The 19,553-nt window shown below is 43.9% G+C and overlaps 1 protein-coding gene across 2 annotated transcripts; it reads left to right on the forward strand.

The window, feature by feature from the left end:
- The first annotated feature begins 630 nt into the window (after positions 1-630).
- rusc1 (RUN and SH3 domain containing 1) lies at positions 631-18,837 on the forward strand. 2 transcript variants are annotated; one of them, XM_085473919.1, is made up of 12 exons: positions 631-713; positions 3,175-6,492; positions 8,523-9,401; positions 10,495-10,617; positions 10,706-10,782; positions 11,239-11,413; positions 11,752-11,857; positions 13,157-13,203; positions 14,210-14,730; positions 14,823-15,067; positions 15,232-15,399; positions 16,410-18,837. In XM_085473919.1, exons 2-12 carry the CDS (start codon positions 3,294-3,296, stop codon positions 16,573-16,575), a joined length of 5,706 nt encoding a protein of 1,901 aa, XP_085330045.1. In that variant the 5' UTR covers positions 631-713; positions 3,175-3,293; the 3' UTR covers positions 16,576-18,837. The 2 variants fall into 2 exon arrangements, with proteins under 2 accessions (XP_085330045.1, XP_085330047.1); XM_085473921.1 differs by lacking the exon at positions 8,523-9,401.
- Positions 18,838-19,553: the final 716 nt, after the last annotated feature.

Consider the following 19,553-nt stretch of genomic DNA (forward strand, 5'->3'; position numbering starts at 1 on the left):
ATATCCATCTACTGCTTTATCAGCATGAATAAGTCTTTTTCTCGACTCATAACTGATATCTTCTGTTTTTGGCATGATTTTTACTCAAGTGACGACTCAAACCCTTGCTGACATTTTTATACTGTGTTTAACTTGGAGGATAACCGTCAGCTTGAGCTTTGAGCACTACAAAATAATAGCATGTCATTGCACAGCAGTGGTTCATGATATAGCTCAATAAAAAGATCCGTTTTTCAGCGGGCTAATAATTTTGGTCATGGTATTTGTTTCTGAAATAATTTTGTTATTATGTACAAATAGAAATAATTGTGTGTGTGTGTGTGTGTGTGTGTGTGTGTGTGTGTTGGGAGAGGATAATAATTTTGTCCTTTTCTATATGTATTTAAATTGCAGTTAAACGCAATTAAATATGACTTTTTTATATGAGTTAATTTTCTGTTAAAGAAATCACCAAATGCATAAATCATGATAATTGGGCGGTGAACACTTGAGACTCATTATTTTAAGGAGGCAAAGCTAAAAAGGACTATAGATTAACTGAATGTGATGATAAGGCGAGGGGTAAGGGGTGTGGTTTGATCGGGGGAGGTGGGGGGATTTCTGGATGCTCGCGAGAAGACAGATGCTGAGGCTATTCGAGATTCACATTCTCACGGACTGGGGATGTGAGAGAGCCCGACGAGATGGAGACCTTCATCCATCTTTATCTGAATGTGAGTCAAGTGCATTTTTATCAGCTTTATCGTGCATGTAGATGTCTTTCAAGCGAACCTGCATGAGACGATCGGGTAAGAAAATCCTCCTCTTACCCCCCCGAGACTGCGTAGGATAAGACAATAAATTCCTCTGTTCGCGGTGGCATTTGTCGGATTAGATAGCTTTGCGTAAATACGCAAATAACTGTTTTGTCTGTTCTAATTGTAGTGTGAAAATGATGGTTTTTGTCTGAGTTGTAATAGGGGCGTATGGGCCCGTTTATCAGAGCGATGCGGGTTGGAGGTACTCCCCTCCTCCCTCCTCCACCCATCCACCCCTGTCTCCATCAGCTCTGTGGGATCAATAGATACAGGGTTAAACTCTGAGCACAGGACGGATTGCATTACATATGACGGTATGCTGTGTTTTATATTTTATTTCAAGGCTTAGTTTGCTAAGGGCCATCCCGACGGAGGCCCAGCAGTGTAAACAGGCACTCCAGTGATTTATATTCTTCAGTGATGTGAAGGGCACTGTGGAGGAATATATGAGCAATAGCCTTCAGTAGATGGGCTTTTAAAAAGCAGACTGGGTGTTGTTCTCTACCGCTGAGTGATTATTTCATGCTCCACTTAAATGTATGTGTGTTTTCTTTGTTATTTACGATTTGTTTCTTTTGATCCAGATTTCCATGAATATCATAGCCCAGTGAAGACGAGCATAACTGATGACAGTTATCAGACTATAAATTAGCTGACAATTATTATTATTACAAGGAGAATCATTTCATGTGTGTGGGTGGGTGTTTGAATAGTTGGGTGTTGTGTGACACCAGCAGATGAAAGGAGCCGTGAAGGTATCTTGCAGAAGCACTGCATACAAATAGAGAAGCTCTAAAAGTATCTATTTAGCTGCAAGATTGCAGGAATTAAGTATTCGAAATTTTGTATGGAAGACACCACCTTCTGTATTACACTATTATCACCGTTTGCATCATCTCACCATTATGACAATGTAAGTTTTTGTTTATGTGGATATTATTATTCCCAGGGACGCTGGAGCTTATCCCAGATATTGTAGGGTTCACTCTGGACAGGTGCCCAGATCTGAATAATATTTTTGATCATATTAATAGTCATTTTAAGCCCTAACATACATTTTATATGTTAGGGCTACATTTTTCCAAACAGATGAGTCCCAGCTGTGGTCTTTAGATGTCTCAGTACCTACCATAGTACCTCTAAATCTTATTCCTAAGGTGTCAGAATATTTAATATTTTAATATCTAAATATATTTATATAATATTTAATATCTAAAGCTGTCAGAATATTTAATTTTTGGCTTTAAGAATAATTCTGCTAGTCTAAATAATAGAGCTACTTTTAGCTGCTCTCTCATTCACAAGGGGCCGACACAGTGAGTAGCTCTTCATGTTTAATTTGGCAGATTTCCTTCCAGGATCAAACCGGAAATCTTTCATTTTTTTTTAGGCAAAGATGTAAACCACTGCCACATTAGAGAGCCAGTTTGCCAGTATAAAAAAAGTCTAAAAAATTATTTGCATTTTTTCTCAAGAAAAAGTCCCTTTGATTTGTATCCACAGCATATGGTCAGGGCTTATCAATGATGACTAAGACCTCACAGGGTTAAATGATTATTTGATTATGACTCTTGCTGATTCACTTTCAGTGAAACTGACTGCTGGAGAGGCTGTGGGATGGAAAGAGCAAATCTTTTCCATATATTCTTTTGACGATAGGACAGAATGGCATTTGGATATCTAGTTTTCAAATCTTATATTTAAGTACCATCACACCGGCTTATATATTTCTATCAAACCTGTAATGATCCTGGTTGCTCTGCATGTGTTAGCAGATTTGTTTGACTTCCTGCAGGAAAAACTAACCTTTATTTGACCTGTTTAAGATGAATATATTTGATAAATGCTTGAAAGGATGGAGTAAATAATAATAAAAATTCAAACAATGCAAACCAGACTTTGTGTGAAAGTGTACAGTTATAATTTAACACCGTGTTACACAGCAGTGTAATCTGCTGCACCTGGTTTTAAATATTTTATTTGTTTGTTTGTTTTTTACTTTTGGTTGGTTTTGCATTTATTGTTTGGATTGGTATGCTCACCTTTAATACTAAAAGAAAAAATCCCACCTCAACACACACACACACAGAGGAATTAAAATTAACTACTAAGAGTTCTCAACGTATTTATTTTAAGGGGCAATGCTTGACAATGTGCTACTCTAACTGTGAGTCACAGTGTGTGACTTCCCGGGCTGTGATAATTACAGAACAGAAAACCCTCAAAAGCAGTTGCCTTTTAATGAATAGTCTCGATGATGGGTTCGCTTCAAAGCTTAAACCTAATATGCAAACATGTGTAGAGTAAGAAATCGCTCTGCGATGAGCAGAAGCTGCTCGTATTTGTTATTCACTGTGTGTCTTCTTTGATGTTACAGGATCTTGGGAGTCACGCCAAGATGTGACTGTCACGGCGCGTCATAGTTTGGAGGCTCTACAATACTTGTTTCCATAGCAACAGAAATATCAGAATATCCAAAAAAGTCCCATTCCCACAATGCAGTCCTCTCAGCCGCCGAAACCGCGGCGCTTTGACGTCAGCAGACGGACCAATAACTTAGCTGCACCAAAGTCTCACGGCCCTGGGTTTCAGAGGGAGGATAAAAACATGAACACAATCACCACGCCGTCCCCACGCCGGGCCACCAAGGGTCCCACTGCTCCCTCCAGGACCAGAGTGGGCGTACAGCCTCGAGCTCCAGTAAGCCAGTCCAGGTTAAGCTCACAGAAACAGGGTTCTACTGTCTCTAAACTAGCTAAACCCAAACCCAAGAATGCCCGTGCATCTGCAGCAACTCAAATTGTACCCGCAGCGGATCCGCCTCCTCCGCTTCCCTCGGTTCTTCCTGTTGACCCGAACTGCAACGAGCCGAGCCTCCCGTGTCTATGCTGTGATGGCCGATCCCCGCAGGACAACAACAGCATGTTCAACCACAACCACAACAACAACAACACCATCTCCCTCAGACATCAACTGCAGCTACCGCCTCCACCGGCCCCGATGCCCCTGAGGCAGGATGGGATCGGGGCCAAGGAGCAGGCACAGGCAAAGGCCCAGATGGAAATTTCTGCCTGCCCTGCTGCCAGTCTGGAAAATGAAGAGAAGATTTCAGATGAAAACACTGAAGTAGACAATAAGAAAAATGCAAAGGTGGAGGAAGATGATGAGGAAGAGAGCAGCGGGGATATTGAGATTGATGATGAAGAGGACGATAACGATGACGATGAAGATGATGACACCCTGGTCCCCTCATGCTGCGACTGTCCCCCCTCCCTCCTGGAGTTCTCGCTCTCCTCTTCTACCTCCTCTTCCTCCACTTCCATCAGCTCCTGTTCTGATCTGGAGTCTGACTGTGCCGATCAATCTGCCTCCATCTGCTCTTCCCAAGATCAAGACAATCTGTCCGTCTCTCTTTCCTCCAAAGACCACTCTCTCCTACAAGGCCCTGATAGCAAGCCTCCTGCTCGCTCACCTCCATCCCTCCCTCTGAACCGAAATCCCTTCTGTTTAACATCTCATTCCCCGAGTCCACCTTGCTCCCCAGATGAGGGTTACCCTTCTGCGCTTGACTCACCTTCCCCTGACTACTTAGGAGTCAAAGATGATTCTGAGGTCACCAAATTAGGCTTGCTTGACTTTCTAGAATCGGTCGGAGAATTTGGGAAAATGGAGCGGTTCAGCCAGGTGATCCAAGTGGCTCGCTGGGATCTGGACGGGGAACAGCACTGGGATGTTCTGCGGGATCGCTTAGATCACCTGGATCGTTTGGAAAAGGTGAACAGGGAAGTAAAACTGACCTACATTGCCAGACTCCACGAGAAGGGACTTGATCTTGGAGATCTGGATGAGCAGGACCTTTCGGATGTCATGGATGAAATGGGCAACATTGACATTCCCTGGAAGCTGTATAAAACACATGATGGAACGATGGGAGAATCTCAGGAGTTTTCCGATGCCGGGGTCGACTTAACCGCTCCGTCAGACTGTGAAGATCCCCTCGTTCCAGATTCCCTCACACCTTCCCCTGTTGAACCGCCACCTAGACCCCCAAAACCTCCAGCGCGACATGCCAGCGTGAGCTCGGACCTCCACACCTACATAAATATCAGCAGAGAGACCACCTCCATTGCTGTTTCCACCTCTCCTACATTGTCTACCTTCTCACCTAACTCCTCATCCCCCACATTCACCACTTTTAGGTGTGAGAAATCCCTACCTTCATCTCCACCATCCATTCCTCCTCTCCCTGCTTCTAAGCCAGTTCCTTACCTCACTCTGTATACCACCCCTTCTCCACCTCCCTCTATCCCCACCCCAACACCTCCTATCCCTCCACCTCGAAAGCGACACCTCGCACGGAAGGAAGCGCAGCGCCTCGCGGCTCTTCAAGCCGAACAGGAAAAGACCCCCATGTCCCTCCCCCCACCTACCACCCGCCCCCCACCACTCCCTCCTCCACCTGTTATCTCAGTCTCCTCTTCCTCTCCTCCTGCCATACCACCTCCACCTGCGCTGCCTCCTCCACCATCCTTCCACGCATTGGATGTAGAGATTCGGAAACTGCTCATGCTTGCTGGACTTACCCAAGCTGAGCTCCTCAAACTCAGCCCTGAGCTTGGTGTCTGTGTCGGGGGGTTAGAAGACGAGGGAGATGGAGATAATTTCATGAAACCGAAATCTCTGGAGTCGCAAGAGTTCAGTCTGCGGTACAGAGAAGAGGAAAGTGAGCCTGACACACAGCTGGTGGCCAGAGATCAATGGGTTGGCACTGAAAAGTTGGAGGGAGATCAAAAAGCAGATATAGCTGAAGAAGGCAAAAAGAAAGAGGAGGGCAGAGACACACAGAGAACAACGTCATTTACTGAGATGGCAAGGAGAAGGAAGAAAAACACTGGCTTGGCATTCGACCAGTACTACAGTTTAAGCAATACACATGAAGATAAAGCAAAGAATGTGAGCTTTGGGGCTTCCCGTTATTCTGCTGAGCCACCAGAGTCACCGCCGCCTCCTCCTCCCCCTCGCCCTCTGCCACCCATTCCTCCATGTTTGCCATCCCTCAAAGTCAGCACTCTGCCCGCCAACTCTGAACAACCTGAGCGTTTTGATTGGCTGATAGCATTCACACCTGAGTGTGAAGCCCCACCACAGCTGCCACCCCTAGAAAAGAGAAAGGCATATGTGGAAACCCAAAAGAAGCCCAATTCGTCAGGTACCTCTCCAGGGTCAGCTCCAAAGGTCACAACCTTTAAAGAGTTGCGTTTCCGCAACAAGAGCTCCTCTCCTCCGACTAAGGTGATCATTGAGCCCGATCCTGACCCCACAATAATCACTCCAGATCCAGATATACTCTACAACTTAAAGTGGAGGAAACATAAGGAGGGAAGTGATGGCAGCCAGTGGGAGTACACCTCTCAGGCTCAGGCCCTCTTCATGCAGCCGCCGCCAGCCCTCACCTCAATGGCTGCTCTGCAGGAAATGCTCCAGAGAGCTGATAAGGAGGGGGGGCAACTAGAGTTGTGCCCATCACAGAAGATTGGCTGCTCAGTCAGTGACAGCAGCCTGTGGACCTTGGGCAGAGAGTGGGAGGGGGAAGAAATTAAGAAGGAAGAAAAAGAAGGGAAGGACAAACTAAAGGAGGAGGTGGAGGTGAGAGGACAAGCTGATGGAGGACGGACTTTTGAATCAAGAACTTCAGGTGAGTGTGATTTTAGTGGTAGTAAATTGGAAGTTATATTCAATAACACAAAGTACAGTCCTGCCTGTGCATGTGCATAGAAGAAAGTAAACACACAAAAATAAGTCAGAGCAAATTGGATGACAGAACAGATCTGGGACGGGCAGATGATGGAGAGGAACAGATGGGGAAAAGGCACGCTCACAGTCGTCTTGCTCAGTTCTTCAGTGATGCACAAATAATATCCTTTGACATTACAATGAAAAGAAACAGAAAGCCAAGGGAAATGAAAAAAAAAGTACACTCATTTGTGGAAATGATAAATGGAGCCACGGAAGAGAGATGGAGCGGGAACATGAGTCACTGAAAAGGATGATGCAATGATGCGATGGCAGGGGATAAACAGGGTGATTTTAGATAGGGGAGTAAGAAATGTGAACACAACAGTGAGAGATGGAAGAATATAGTGAGGCTAGTGAAGGTAATATGAGGAGAAAGGGGAGGTTGGAAACTTTCCAGCCAGTATTTCCTGTACGGGTTATCAGTGTGTGATGTCATCACAGACTTATTCAATTATTCATCCACTCTTCAGATTGAGGGGGAGAGGAATAATGGAGCTCACTCACTTTAAATCGGACTTTTTCCTGTTTCCTGTTTTTGTTTTTTTCTTTCTTTGTTGGCATCCTGAAATATTTTCCTTCTCCCCTCTCTCTCTGCTTCTTTAATAGTTTTGAATCCCAGTTTTGGGACATTTATGTGTTTTTACTTATGCTGTCTCCACCCCAACACCCCACCCTTTGCTCCCTGCAGCACAGATAGCTCAGATCAGGTTACGTAGCTCATATGGTCCTACATTAGGCTACATTAAAACTAAGTTGTTCATGTACAGCAGGGTGTTTAAAACCAAGACTGGATAATTTTTTCTAAATGATTTATAGGTTAAAAATTTATAGGTTAAAAGTTTCAGATCTTTTCTCAAAACCACTGCAGTGAGGTAGGTTTGGGGGATAGGTGTATACACCTTTAAGAGCTGAAGGGGTGGATCTTAGTACATGGACCAATTACTGCCAGCCAGGGTCAGAAAACTAGGAAGTATCATGTATTTGTTGCAGTTCAGACACAGCTCAAGTCTAACCAAGGTATGGTTGCTTTCTAGCTCCTTTTTTAGTTTAAGGTAAATACAGTGTAACGAGAGTCGGGGTGCCACTCTGAATTTCCACAAAGGCGGGCCTGATGATTGAGCAGAAAGGAACAGAAATCTGTTATCTGTTGACTGACTCAGCAGTACAGTTTTTGCTGTACTGGTGGAGAAGGGAGGGGTGGTGGGGAAGAAGGTAGAGAGAGATAGAAACTAAAAGCAGAGAGTGAGAGAGAAGGTGATCCGGAGGTGATGACAGCACGCACTGCAGTAAAGTACAAAACGTTTAGCAACACCAGTCACTGACTGTGGTTATCACTCATAACTCTCAGGTGTCAAACAGAAATCTGATGTCACAAAGAAAACGTGGATTCTTAACACGTGTTGTAGTAGGATGACTCTTCAGGAATGGCATTTTAATTATGATGAATTAAGCGAGTGAATGACAGACCGAGTCCTTCTACCGTGCAGCTGTGAGACTGCTCCGTAATTATTCTTTTACAGCCTCCGTGTCATTTCCTGTCATGTCAGACCCCTCCTAAGCGAAAGACTGTGTTTATTGCTCTTCATTGACTTCCATGCACCGTTGGTGTGTAACTGTCAATCAGACGTTTGACTGGAATAAATACTGCATGGTGTTTTGAAGATGACTGCTAGAATACACATGTGCATTTTTTCTCTCAACAGACACTAACATGTTCTGCATCTCTCTCTCCTTCCCATTTCTTTGCCGCCTCTTTCTTACTTTTATCTTCCTTGTTTTTCTCACTTATCCATCCTGTTTGGTTTGTTTCCATTCGGTTGTCTCCATTTTGGCATCATCGCTCCCTCATTACCATTTATGCTTGTGCGTCTGCCCTCTCCACCCGAACTCCTGCACTTTTTGGCCTTGCTCTCCCTTTGAACCGAGCAGTTTCCTCACCCCCGCTCTCCCTCGCCCAGTCCTCCCAACCCTACTTCCTCCACACCGCTATCCCTTCCTTTCGCCCAGGCTACTGTTACTCCCACCCCCTTGCAGATCCCAGGCCCCGCAGTCATGTAGGCCAAGGGCCCACAGACACACACAGAAACACACGGTGGACTCCTGCTGTCCACTCAGCTTGTATCCACAGAGATGAATCGAGCTCTGGGTTTAAAGATGAATCCCCGGCTGCTTTTGGTGTAGAGTCTCCACGTGACTGTGGGGATAAGTTTAAGCAAAACACACATTCAGCTTACCAATATAACAGCGATCCCAAAACCAATGAAAGGGACTTTGCAACTGAGTCAATCTGCAATCTTGACTCCCTTTACCAAAGTGATTCAGAGAAGCAGAATGATGCCAACGCCGTGTCTGTTAGCAGCACCGCTGAAGCTCCAGGTTGCACCACACCGTATAAGAATATCGATGTTATGATGATGTATTCAAACAGCATTGGTGCTAGGGATTCGATGTATTCAGAGAAGCGCTCACTCTCACACACAGACCAGGTCAGCATCAAGGCTAGGACATCCAAAGATCTCCCTCCCCTCCCCACCTATTACCTGTACCACCCTAAGAACTGCCCTCTTCACAGGGGGGCTCCCCCCCGCCTCTCTCCTATCGGAGCCCTCTCCCCTCCCCATCGCTCCGGAGCACCCCCTCCCGGTGCAGCAAGCTCCTCCCTCAGCTCCCCGCTTTTCCCCCGCTCGCACACCTTGCCTGCCCTCGCTGCTCCCCTCTACTATCCAAACCTCTACCCTCCTATACCGCCCAGGGCGCCCCCCCTACCCCCAAAACTCCACCAGGCTCCTCTGCAGTCACGCGTGGCGAGTAAGATCTCTCTCTCTCTCCATACATCTTACACTTTTTCTCCTTGTCTGACATCTCGCATGTCTGTCTATCTCTCTGTCTGTCTCTATTTCTGTCTCTCTTCTCTCGTCTGGATGTGGTGGCCTACACGCTTGTGTCACCTATGGCCCCGGGGGTTTGCAGATTTGAAAGAACTAGGTAACTGTAGCTGTTTTATATATCAGAAGGTGCTTCCCTGCAGGCCATCTGATACGTCTTATCTGCTCTGTCCTTTCAAATCCGCAAAGGGCCTTCAGAAGGGTAACAGCTGTTTCTGTCACAAGGTGTCTAGAGTCACTCTCATCACTGTCTCTCTCTCTCTGTCTGTCTTTCCTCACCTGTCTGTCTCTTTGTCCCGATGTTGTTCTTGTCGTCTTTTTGTTTTTGCATGGTGTACCCACACAGACACGTGCATTTCATGCAAAGCGAACCTTAAGTAGCTGCTTGATGATGATGTGATGCTAATAAATAAATAAAGTTTTCATTTTTATTTGTTCTGTGTTCGGTTAAGATCCACGGCATCCTGTCCATTGTACACATTTGCATTTATCGATCTAGTTTATATAAATACATTTATATAAACAGCAAAATGTACTTTACACCTACCCTTTGCACATGGATGTACTTTCTTCTGACCTGGTTCTTGTGGTAGTTCCTACACTTGTTTGTTCCTAGCTCTGCAGTTCCTCCGTGTATGCCTATATTAAGTATGTGAGTATTTGTATAACTGTGTTTGTGTGAGTTGAGGTTAATTGCATGGGATCCTGTTTAGCCCTGAAGCAGACAAAAAGTTGTGTTCACAGATCCAGTTGTGAAAACCTCATCACAGTAATCCTACAGGATGTGCTCGCTCACTGTTTGTCGTCAGCAGTAACGACTGCTTCCATCTGCTTCTATCTGGCTTCTTCATTGCTTAACTGCTCCTGCTAATAATGCTAATATTTTAGTTGTTTTGTTTCTTTTGGTGGCGATTCATTTTTTTTTAAGTTTGTTAATTTGTATTTTTTTTTATCACTTGCATACAAAGTAATTGCGATATATATTTATTTGGGGTTTTGTTTACCATCGCTGTCAGCTGTTCGCAGTGTCTCATTCGCTGGCTCTGTGCTGAAGACAGACACACCCTGGATGGGCGAGGATGTGAAGCATCCAATGAGAGGTCTTGGCCTATCCTCTCTGTGCCTACAGGAAAAGAAAGGTGGGGTTGGATGTACATGTGCAGGATGTGCGTTTGTTTGTCTGTGCACGCTCTTCTAACCAGCTTTACACCCGGTTCTCCTCTCTAGCCCTGGTAGGCGCAGTTAGTGTGGCAGTGGAAGCCATATTGGCCCAGTTCAGTTCTTCAAGGACTGTGGTTCAGAAGGTCAGTACCTGCTGGTTTGATGACAGTAGCTAGAAGGACTGTGTGCTTTTTCATTTTTAGTCACCCTTCATAATCTATGTTTTTTTGGCTAAACTTCATGGTGTATTAAATTCATTATGTACCTTTGAAAATATTTCCCCTCTTCCTTCTTGTTTTGACTATTGTGTGCCTTCCTCCAGTCTTCCTCAGTTAACAGGGTACTAGAGTATCTTAAGATAACCCAGTTTCTTAGTCACAAGAATTTCTTTGTCAACTTGCTGCTCACTCACCACCCAAATCATCCCTCATTACATCATGTTGATCATCATCACACAATCCCCCTTTTCCACCCCTCCCTCTCTCTTTGAGTCATCCTTTTCATCTTCTTGTCCAATCGCTGCACATCTTCCTTCTCACCAAACACCCATTTTTTCCCCCCCCAAACCGTGCTCCCTTCCTTTCTTCTCCTCTCCTCAGGCCTTATCAGGAGACAGCGCTATAAATCCATCACTGGGCCGTCTGGTGCTGCAGTGCCTCTGCCCCGCCCTCCACAGCTTGCTGACTGATGGCTTGAAACCCTACCAGAGTGACCTGATTGCAGGCAGAAGGCCAAACTCTGCTTGGAGTCTGGTCCAGGCTTCAACCAGGGCAGGTAGCATATCATGCATCATAGCCGTGGATATTAAAAATCAGATATTATCCTGTTGTTCCTCTTGAGGTTTGGTTTCCTGGTTGATAGTGATAAACTCTGCAATTCGTCTGTCTCCACTTTTCTCCCACATCAGTCAATACTTGTTGATTTTATCGTCTAAAATGCTGAATAAAGTGAACACCAGGACACAGATATTGATTGGCCTACGAGTGCCAAGCTTCACAGCAATTTTTCACTCACTTCTGTAAGGTCCTTCATTGATCTCTCTCTCTCTCTCTCTCTCTCTCGCTCTCTCTCTCTGTGCATTTTATCCTCTTCCTCCCAACCGATCTTCCAAGGTCCTAAAACTCATGCCTTGTTCAGTCTGCAAGTTCGAGTTGGAGAGCTACCCCAGCTCAGACAGAGCAAACACAGGTTCAACGCATTCCTCCTCGGCCTACTGAAGTAAGCAGTGGCTATTAACAATCCTTGATCTCCACTGACGACTCGTTTAAGAGCATGCTATTCATTTTATTATTGCACTCACAAGGCCAGATTTACTAATGGTTCTGCGCAACCACAAAACCATTTTGTGGCATTCATTTACCTCATATACCTCAAATTGCAGTAAATTGAACATAGAAAAAAGACTTGTTACATTTTGTGCCTGGTGTTGTTGTGATAGTTGCATTAGCAGTGTTCATTTATTTGGAATGACAGGATACCAGTGTGAGTACGTAACGACATGGGTGGATGGGTCAAAGTTGTGAGTGTGTGTAAAAGGTTCGACTACATCCTGTAACTCTTCGCTCGGTCTTAACTCTGCACGCTTAGATCTGAGCTCCACATATTTGTGGTCCGTAGTAATACTGGTATTTTGATGAAGTGGAGCCTAACTTAACCAAACTGAAGTGAACTGAAGAGTCCTGATGTTAAATAGGCAACAGGGTTATATTTTAGAGTGAGCTGATGGTTTTCAGTGTTTCAGGCATTTAGTCTCATTTCAGTTTATTTATTTATTTTTGCTCCTCTCTATCAGAGCTGTTACATACCATATTGGAATGTGGAGCTGAAATGAAAACGGGATCTTTGTTAATGTGTTAGAAAAATGTCTTCATCTTACAATATGTAATATTGACTGAAATAGGTATTTAGCGCTTCATACAGCCTGCAGGAAACAAAAAAGCAGATCATGCACTTGCATAGCGGCACAGTAACAGTATCTTCAGTAAGACACCAACAATAAATAGTGATTTGTGTTCTCCTACACATGGTGCAGGTCAGCTGTTACACATAGTGTGTAGTAACGCAGCTCTCGTCTGCGCTCCACCGGAGTCTCAGTCCTCAGGTTCACACTCAGTCTTCAGTCATTTCTAACAGTGGAGTTCAACCTTATATTAAAGATATTGTCTCTCCTCCAACTGCTTGTCATTTTCCTGAATTCTCTCACTGTTTTCAGAGAGAAACACTTGAGTAAAACCTGTACTTGCACTGTTTTACTACACCCTCATCGAGGCTGCTTGTTTTTAACCTGCTAATTTGTGCTGCTCTTGCAGAATGCTGAAATCAACTGCCTGCATTCTTGTTTATAAATTAGCACATTGTTAGTAGATCACCCACATAACTTTCCACTCCCATGGGCGCATTTCTGCATTTGGTAATTTGCTCCACTTAGTAAATCCGGCCTAAACTGCATAATAATTTCTGTGCACGTATCTTCTTTGTATCCTCGTTACTCATCTTCTTTCTGTTTTTGTCTCGTAGTACCAAGCTTCTTGACTTCTGGCTGTCTTACCTTCAGTCTTGCAGTGGTAAGTTTTCCTCTCTTCTAGCAGTTGTTGCAGTTATGAGCAGGGTGCAGTTTGCCAGGGTGGGGATGCAAATGCAGGGGATTTTCCCCTGTTTGATGAATAAATGAAATGAACTCAGAGTATCAGGAGACCGCTTGCCTGATCAGTGACTTCAGAATTTCCTGCAAAGGTGAGCTCCACAGCAGCTGCTGTGACGGGCTGATTGAGAAGAGCAGTCACGCGTTCATGTAAAAAGAACCTGTCCACAGTTCAAAGTTAGAGCAGGTGATTTGCGACACTGTAAGACGAGGTTACAGAAGAAAACAGGTAAGTGTTGAGAGAGAAAGGGGGAAGACACTCAGCAAAGGGCTGTGGGTCAGACTCAACCTGTGCCACCGAACACTGACCATAGGGTACGTGGTCACCTGCTGAGCAACCAGACTCATTTTTACACATTTTTTAACTCTCAAACTCGAAGATCTCCAATTGATTCAGTAAATGAATCATCCAGAGAGAAGGAAAGCGAAGCACTTCAGATGACGCGGGAAAGCAGAAAAACTCTTTCATCAAAGCAGGCTGTTTTCTTGATGTAGGTATATGCTATACAGGACTAATTAATATTTTTCAAATGCAGCATTTTGTTCTGTTGAAATTTGTACGTATTTCTTTTCAAATATTGAAGCTTAATGGCAAAATACTATTAATTGGATTTGGGACCTTATTCTTGCATGTCAAACCTTTTATACGGCTGCATTTGATCGAGACGTAAACATTAATATTTCTCTAGAGGCTGTTAATATTCCTCATATTAATTTCATTGAAAAGAATTCATGAGAATATTCTTGTAAAAGCTGTGGACATGTGTTTACGTCCTGAATTTGTTTAGTTGGATTCTGTAAACGATACATTGACAGCAGCGATAAATGCCATTATTTTCATGTCGTGGTGCAAATCTGGTTACAAGCATAAATGTAAATACTGAAACTGACCTCTCTCTCTCTCTCTCGCGCGCGCTCTCTTTTCTCAGATGTGCTGGAGACCTATTACCACCCCACCTCTTTTATGCGTCTGTCGCAGACCGCCTGCCAGCCTCTGTTTGAGGAGCTGCTCCTTGTGTTGCAGCCTCTGAGCCTGCTCACCTTCAACCTCGACCTGCTCTTCCAGCACCACCATTTAGAGCCAGAGAGTCACAGGCCAGAGATCCCCAGCCCTCCCTTTCCGGATCCTGGATCCCAGCTTTCAACAAATGAGACAGCAATAAATGGGTCTCAATCCAAAACTCCAGACAGCAGATACAGTGAAAGCCTCTCAGAAGTAGACTTTGGAAGCCCAGATCATCAGGCAGCTAAAGATGCTAAATCATCACCTGTGACTAATTCAGATAATGGAGGATCGGCAGCGTCAACAGATACCAGTTTTGGACCCACAAAGGCTTCAGTCACTCAGGAGGAGACGAGTCCTCAACTGTTGTGGGTCCAGGAAAAAGAAATTGAAGATTTGCCTCCTCCTAACGTTGAGGAAGACAGCCTCGCTCAGCAGGCAGGACAGGTAGCCACAACTGTTCAACTCCTCTGCCTTTCTATTCAATGATGATTGTGTGATTATGCAGAAATTAATTTATCTGTTTTTTTTATTTACAGGTAATTCAACAAGGATGGGGTGCTGTGGTGCGCTGGGGAGGCCGACTGAGTCAGAATCTGGCTGAGTTGAGCCTCTCTGCAGTGAAGAAGGATGAGATGAACACAGATCTGCCAGATCTCCAGGCTCAGGCAGGAAGCGACTACACTCCAGTCAGCGGTAGTACTCAGGTTCCCTGGGGTCTGGGCCGGCTCTTTGGAGCCTCCAAAACTCCCACCAGCCCGACAGGTCACACACAACCAACCAGGTCAGTCATTAAATATGTAATAGTTATTATGTAGTCTAGACTACAGAAATTGGTTTTACTGATAATCAATCAATTGAATAAATTAAATTAAATCAGCTTCTGAAGACAATTATCTGTGACTCATGCCTGTTTGTAATTTTCCAAGTTTCTGTAATTTTCCTCAGACGTCCCTCTCAGTGGTTTGCACCCGGTGTCACTGCGCTGACCCGAATGGTGAGCAGCAGCTCCACACCAATGCTGAGAAAGATCCCCGAGACTCTGGGAGAGACCGGATCAGAGTCCGAGAAAGATGTCGACACACTGGAGATGAAGGACAAACCCAGACCACTCAGGTACAGCAGACATAAAGTGATGGCAATGATGGATAAGGAGCAATGACACAGCATTGCTGTTTTCTCACTGTTACTGTTGCAAGCGCTGATTCTGTTTCCAAGTTTTAAATACATTTATATGACCTATATTGGCCTTTATAATGTAGACCAGGGGTCTCCAACTCCAGTCCTCGAGAGCTACTGTCCTGCAGCTTTTAGATGCGTCCCTACTCCAACACAGCTGAATCAAATGGTTGGATTACCTCTTCAGCACGCCATCAAGTTTGGCAAAGGTGATAACAAGCCATCCATTTGATTGAGGTGTGTCGGAGCAAGGATGCGTCTAAAAGCTGCAGGACAGTAGCTGTCGAGGACTGGAGTTGGACACCCCTGATGTAGACTGTCTTTGTTAAGTGAATGGTAACATCTCAAAGCCCAAAACTGGCAAAAATCAGATGACAGCAGTGTAATTTTGGGTCAGACCTTTACACAAGTGGGATCCTAGTCTGCATATGAAAGATGGATCCAACTTCAAGGTATGAGTAGTGATACCAAGCTAGTGCCTCAAATCTGCATGCTCTCTTCTCATCTGAGAAGCCCCATTGTTTACACGCCTGTGACAAAAAAAATTGACCCGTGATGTCAGTAAGTTGTCCCAATGATTTTATGGTCTCAATCGCTGGTTTCAAGTCAAATTTTACATTTCCATCCAGAGAAAATTAGATGATAGGGTTTGTCTGCCTTGTGAGTGTGCAGTGTCCTCTATTTTTCACCCAGATCTGGTTTCAAAAGACTAATATGGTCACAGTGGGTGACACAGTTATTTTTATGTCTTTTCTTTTGCAAATCAATATTTTTCCCCACTGATAAGGGCGGCAGGGGTTATACCAGAGACACCAGAATAGCTGCTGTTATCAGTCTGAAGTCTTGTAAACGGTGACTCATCCCGTCTGACATTATACGCTGACGTTACTCTTTGTGGCTGGTGTAAACGTCGATCACTGCGGCTGAGACAGTGTCTTCTGTCCCAGGTCGGTGCGAACGCTGTGTGACCACGCTGGATCCGGTTCCGAGCTCAGCTTCCGCAAAGGGGAGGAGCTCGTGGTGTTAGGAGGCGTCGATCAAGACTGGATTCGCTGTCGTCAGGGAGACAAAGAGGGGCTGGTACCTATTGGCTACACCTCTCTCATCATGTGACCATAACTGCTGCACTTAATCAACACTAAAAAAATCAATAAATAATTATAAAATATATATATATATATATTTTAGGTGAGTATTGAGAGGTTATGGTAAGGCTGCACTACTCTGAAAGGGATATTTCACACAGGCTCGGTTACAGTTTGAGTTAAGGGCATAACACCATCTGTTGTGCTTTATGTGCATCAGAGGCAATCTGCAGCCCCCCCCCCCCCCCCCCCCCGTTATGAACATATTGGAGCTTTTCCCATCACAATCATTTCAGTTTGGTAGCGTTCAACTAATAGATTTTAGCAGCAGGAATTGAGCAGATGGTGCGAAATAATGACTCGACTCAAACTTGGATCATTTCAAACCAGAAGACCTTTGATCCTCGAGTGAATTATCCCTTCAAATGCCTTTTTTCTCCATTTCCGCCTTGCTTGCCGGCCGCTGATCTGAAAGCGATCGCCAAAATTCTTTGCAGTCTGTCACACTCGAGTGCGTTCAAATCAGCGGCTATCTGTCGCGAGGAGGCGGCGGTCGACAGCCTGGCTGCAGGTCGTCGAGTGGGGAAAGCATGTCGGAGTAGTGGGCCGTAGCTCCTGTTGCATACTGCGTAGTAATGTAGTGAACTGTAGCTGTGTAGACCCGTTCTATTGACCTTTTACCCTTATTGACCTCTCATCTTTCTCACCTAGTTTATGTGTGTTTGACATGTTTCTGCTACTGTATTTGACTGTATAAATATACATATAAAAATATATATATATAAATATATAGCTATATAAAACGAGATTGATATTACCAAGATAGATAGAAAGGTAGATAAATATGAGAAAGTAGCAGCTTAAGGCTGCAGCCGTATTGATGGAGTGATTATTCATCTTTACATTTGCAACAACATGAAGCGGATGTCATACATGCAAAAACAAATGAATATGTGTTTATTTTAAGTATGCAATCCAGTATCTTCCCTATTGTGCGCTTTATGTATTGCCATTGTCATCATATTCATAACATGATTAAATTGAGCTCATACCTTTTAAACTCTGTATGCACTGTAATGTACCACGAATGCTCTGAATGAAAACATCTTAGATATCCCACAAAGTTATAGACGACAGCGACCTGTAGCCAGAATCTCACAGAGCCTCCGTGGGTTTTAGCAAAAACCCTCACAAAAGTCTGCCCCGCTTTCTCGGCACTGTCTGAATTTCAAATGAACGCAGTGAGAAAAACCCCAGATGTGATGTCGATTCATAAATGCTACAAGTCTGTGGGTTTGGTGGCTGGTCTTCACCTCGTACCTCAGCTTTTGTATTTATCTTAACCCCATGTTTGCCGATCATAATCATTGATATTAATGGTAGTGGTAGCAGTGGAAGTGATTCGTTTGTTTTGTTGTTGCTTAAATGAAAAGAAAAAAAACCTGTTGTTTTGTGTCACATAATTATTAGTTATCTGTATCTATGACTATGCATATATTTAAATGCGCAACTAGAAGTGTGTTTAGTTTGTTATAAAGTCGATTTTAATTTGATGTTATCATGCAAGAGGAAACCGGAAGCATAAAACGATAAGTGCTTAAATTAAAAAAAGAAGGAGGGCGATTTTTAAGCGGCCAGGAAAGGCTAACGCTAAAGGACCTCTATTCAATCAGCAGGAAAGTTCCATTGCTATTGATCAATCAGGGAAAAGATCAGTTCTGCAGAGTTTCAGTGTAGCATGCGATTGCTGGCAACAGTCCAGTAGCATTAACTTAAACCAGTGTCATAACTCATTATCAGGAAAAAAAAATGCCAACACAAGTGATTAAAAGAAATAAAAGAAACAAAGTCTAGATACAGATAAAATATCAGTAGACACATTTAGTTTGTTTCTTTCCGATGTGAGATTAAATGCATTTGTTTAAAAGCTATTTATTTATGGGATGTATTATTTATTGATCTTGAGGTTTCTGAAAGGAATAGCTCGCTAATTATCCGGGTTTTTCGTGTGCGAAAATGCACGCATGGCCGTGTGTATGTGCGTGTATGTGAAGTGAAAGCAGAGATGAGTTCGAGCACTTCTCTGTCAGCGCATCCTGCACTTTCACTTGTGTGTGTGAGTGACAGTTAGTTCTGTTCCTCCCTCTCCTCTCTGGTGTCATGTAGCCCGTAGACATCCCGTTGTCCTACTGTTGCGTATAGAGTGCCCCTCTAGTGTCAGTCACTGTTCAGCTCCTGCATGTGCTTGTTTGTAAATACACCAAATAAAATATGTATAAACCAAACATGATCACCTGTTGGAGTCATTTTTTTTTGCACTATAGTTGATGTAAAATCCCCTATTAAGCCAGAACCTCAGCTCTATACTGAAGAGAACCTGTTTATGTGTTACAATGGTGGATGCTCAAAGTAAGCATGCTAAAGTTTAAAATAATGAGATTATTTTATGTGGAGGTAGTGAATGAGCCATAATCTCAGTTCAGTCAGGTTTTTCTGGATCTTTCTTGGATCTTCATGTTGTCATGGAGAGGGGATGCCCTTAATTAAGACATCTCAGGGACACAGCTCTGACTGTGAGGACAGCAGTCCATCTAAACAAGGTCCAGTGTAAGATAAATAAGGATTATTTTGAACTCTGAGCCATGGACTTTGCATGTTTCTTAATATCGATTGCATTTCATTTATTTGTTGATGTCTGAAATGTGCAAGATTACAGAGGAAATGAGGAAAGCTCATAATGTAGTATCCTGTAAAAACAACAATAATAAAAAAAACACAAAAACTTTTTTAAGCTCCTGAGAAATCATAATCTTCCCACTTTATTTACTCAGATCAAGATCTCTGGGTGTCTTTTGGACGTTCTGAAGGGCAGAAAGAGGAGAAAACGTCTCCAGGGCGAGCTGCAGCCCTCCCCCATCTTGTAACCGTTTCTGTGGTAGCGTCCTCCTTTGTGGGTCATTATGGAGGACAACACATTGTGAGATATACAATCTAACGCCACTAGAT

The sequence above is a fragment of the Copadichromis virginalis genome, linkage group LG11 (genome assembly GCF_057382275.1).
Source record: "Copadichromis virginalis isolate Kocher_CV1m ecotype Utaka linkage group LG11, C_Virginalis_male_GT1.1, whole genome shotgun sequence".
In the NCBI taxonomy this organism is placed as follows: Eukaryota; Metazoa; Chordata; class Actinopteri; order Cichliformes; family Cichlidae; genus Copadichromis; species Copadichromis virginalis.

Excerpts from the sequence above, each read along its gene's own strand:
- rusc1 (XM_085473919.1), top strand. The coding sequence starts at position 3,294 with ATGCAGTCCTCTCAGCCGCCGAAACCGCGGCGCTTTGACGTCAGCAGA. Across the intron at positions 11,414-11,751 it reads CCAGGCTTCAACCAGGGCAG|GTCCTAAAACTCATGCCTTG; the intron begins GTAGCATATCAT and ends CGATCTTCCAAG. Across the intron at positions 13,204-14,209 it reads TTACCTTCAGTCTTGCAGTG|ATGTGCTGGAGACCTATTAC; the intron begins GTAAGTTTTCCT and ends CTCTTTTCTCAG.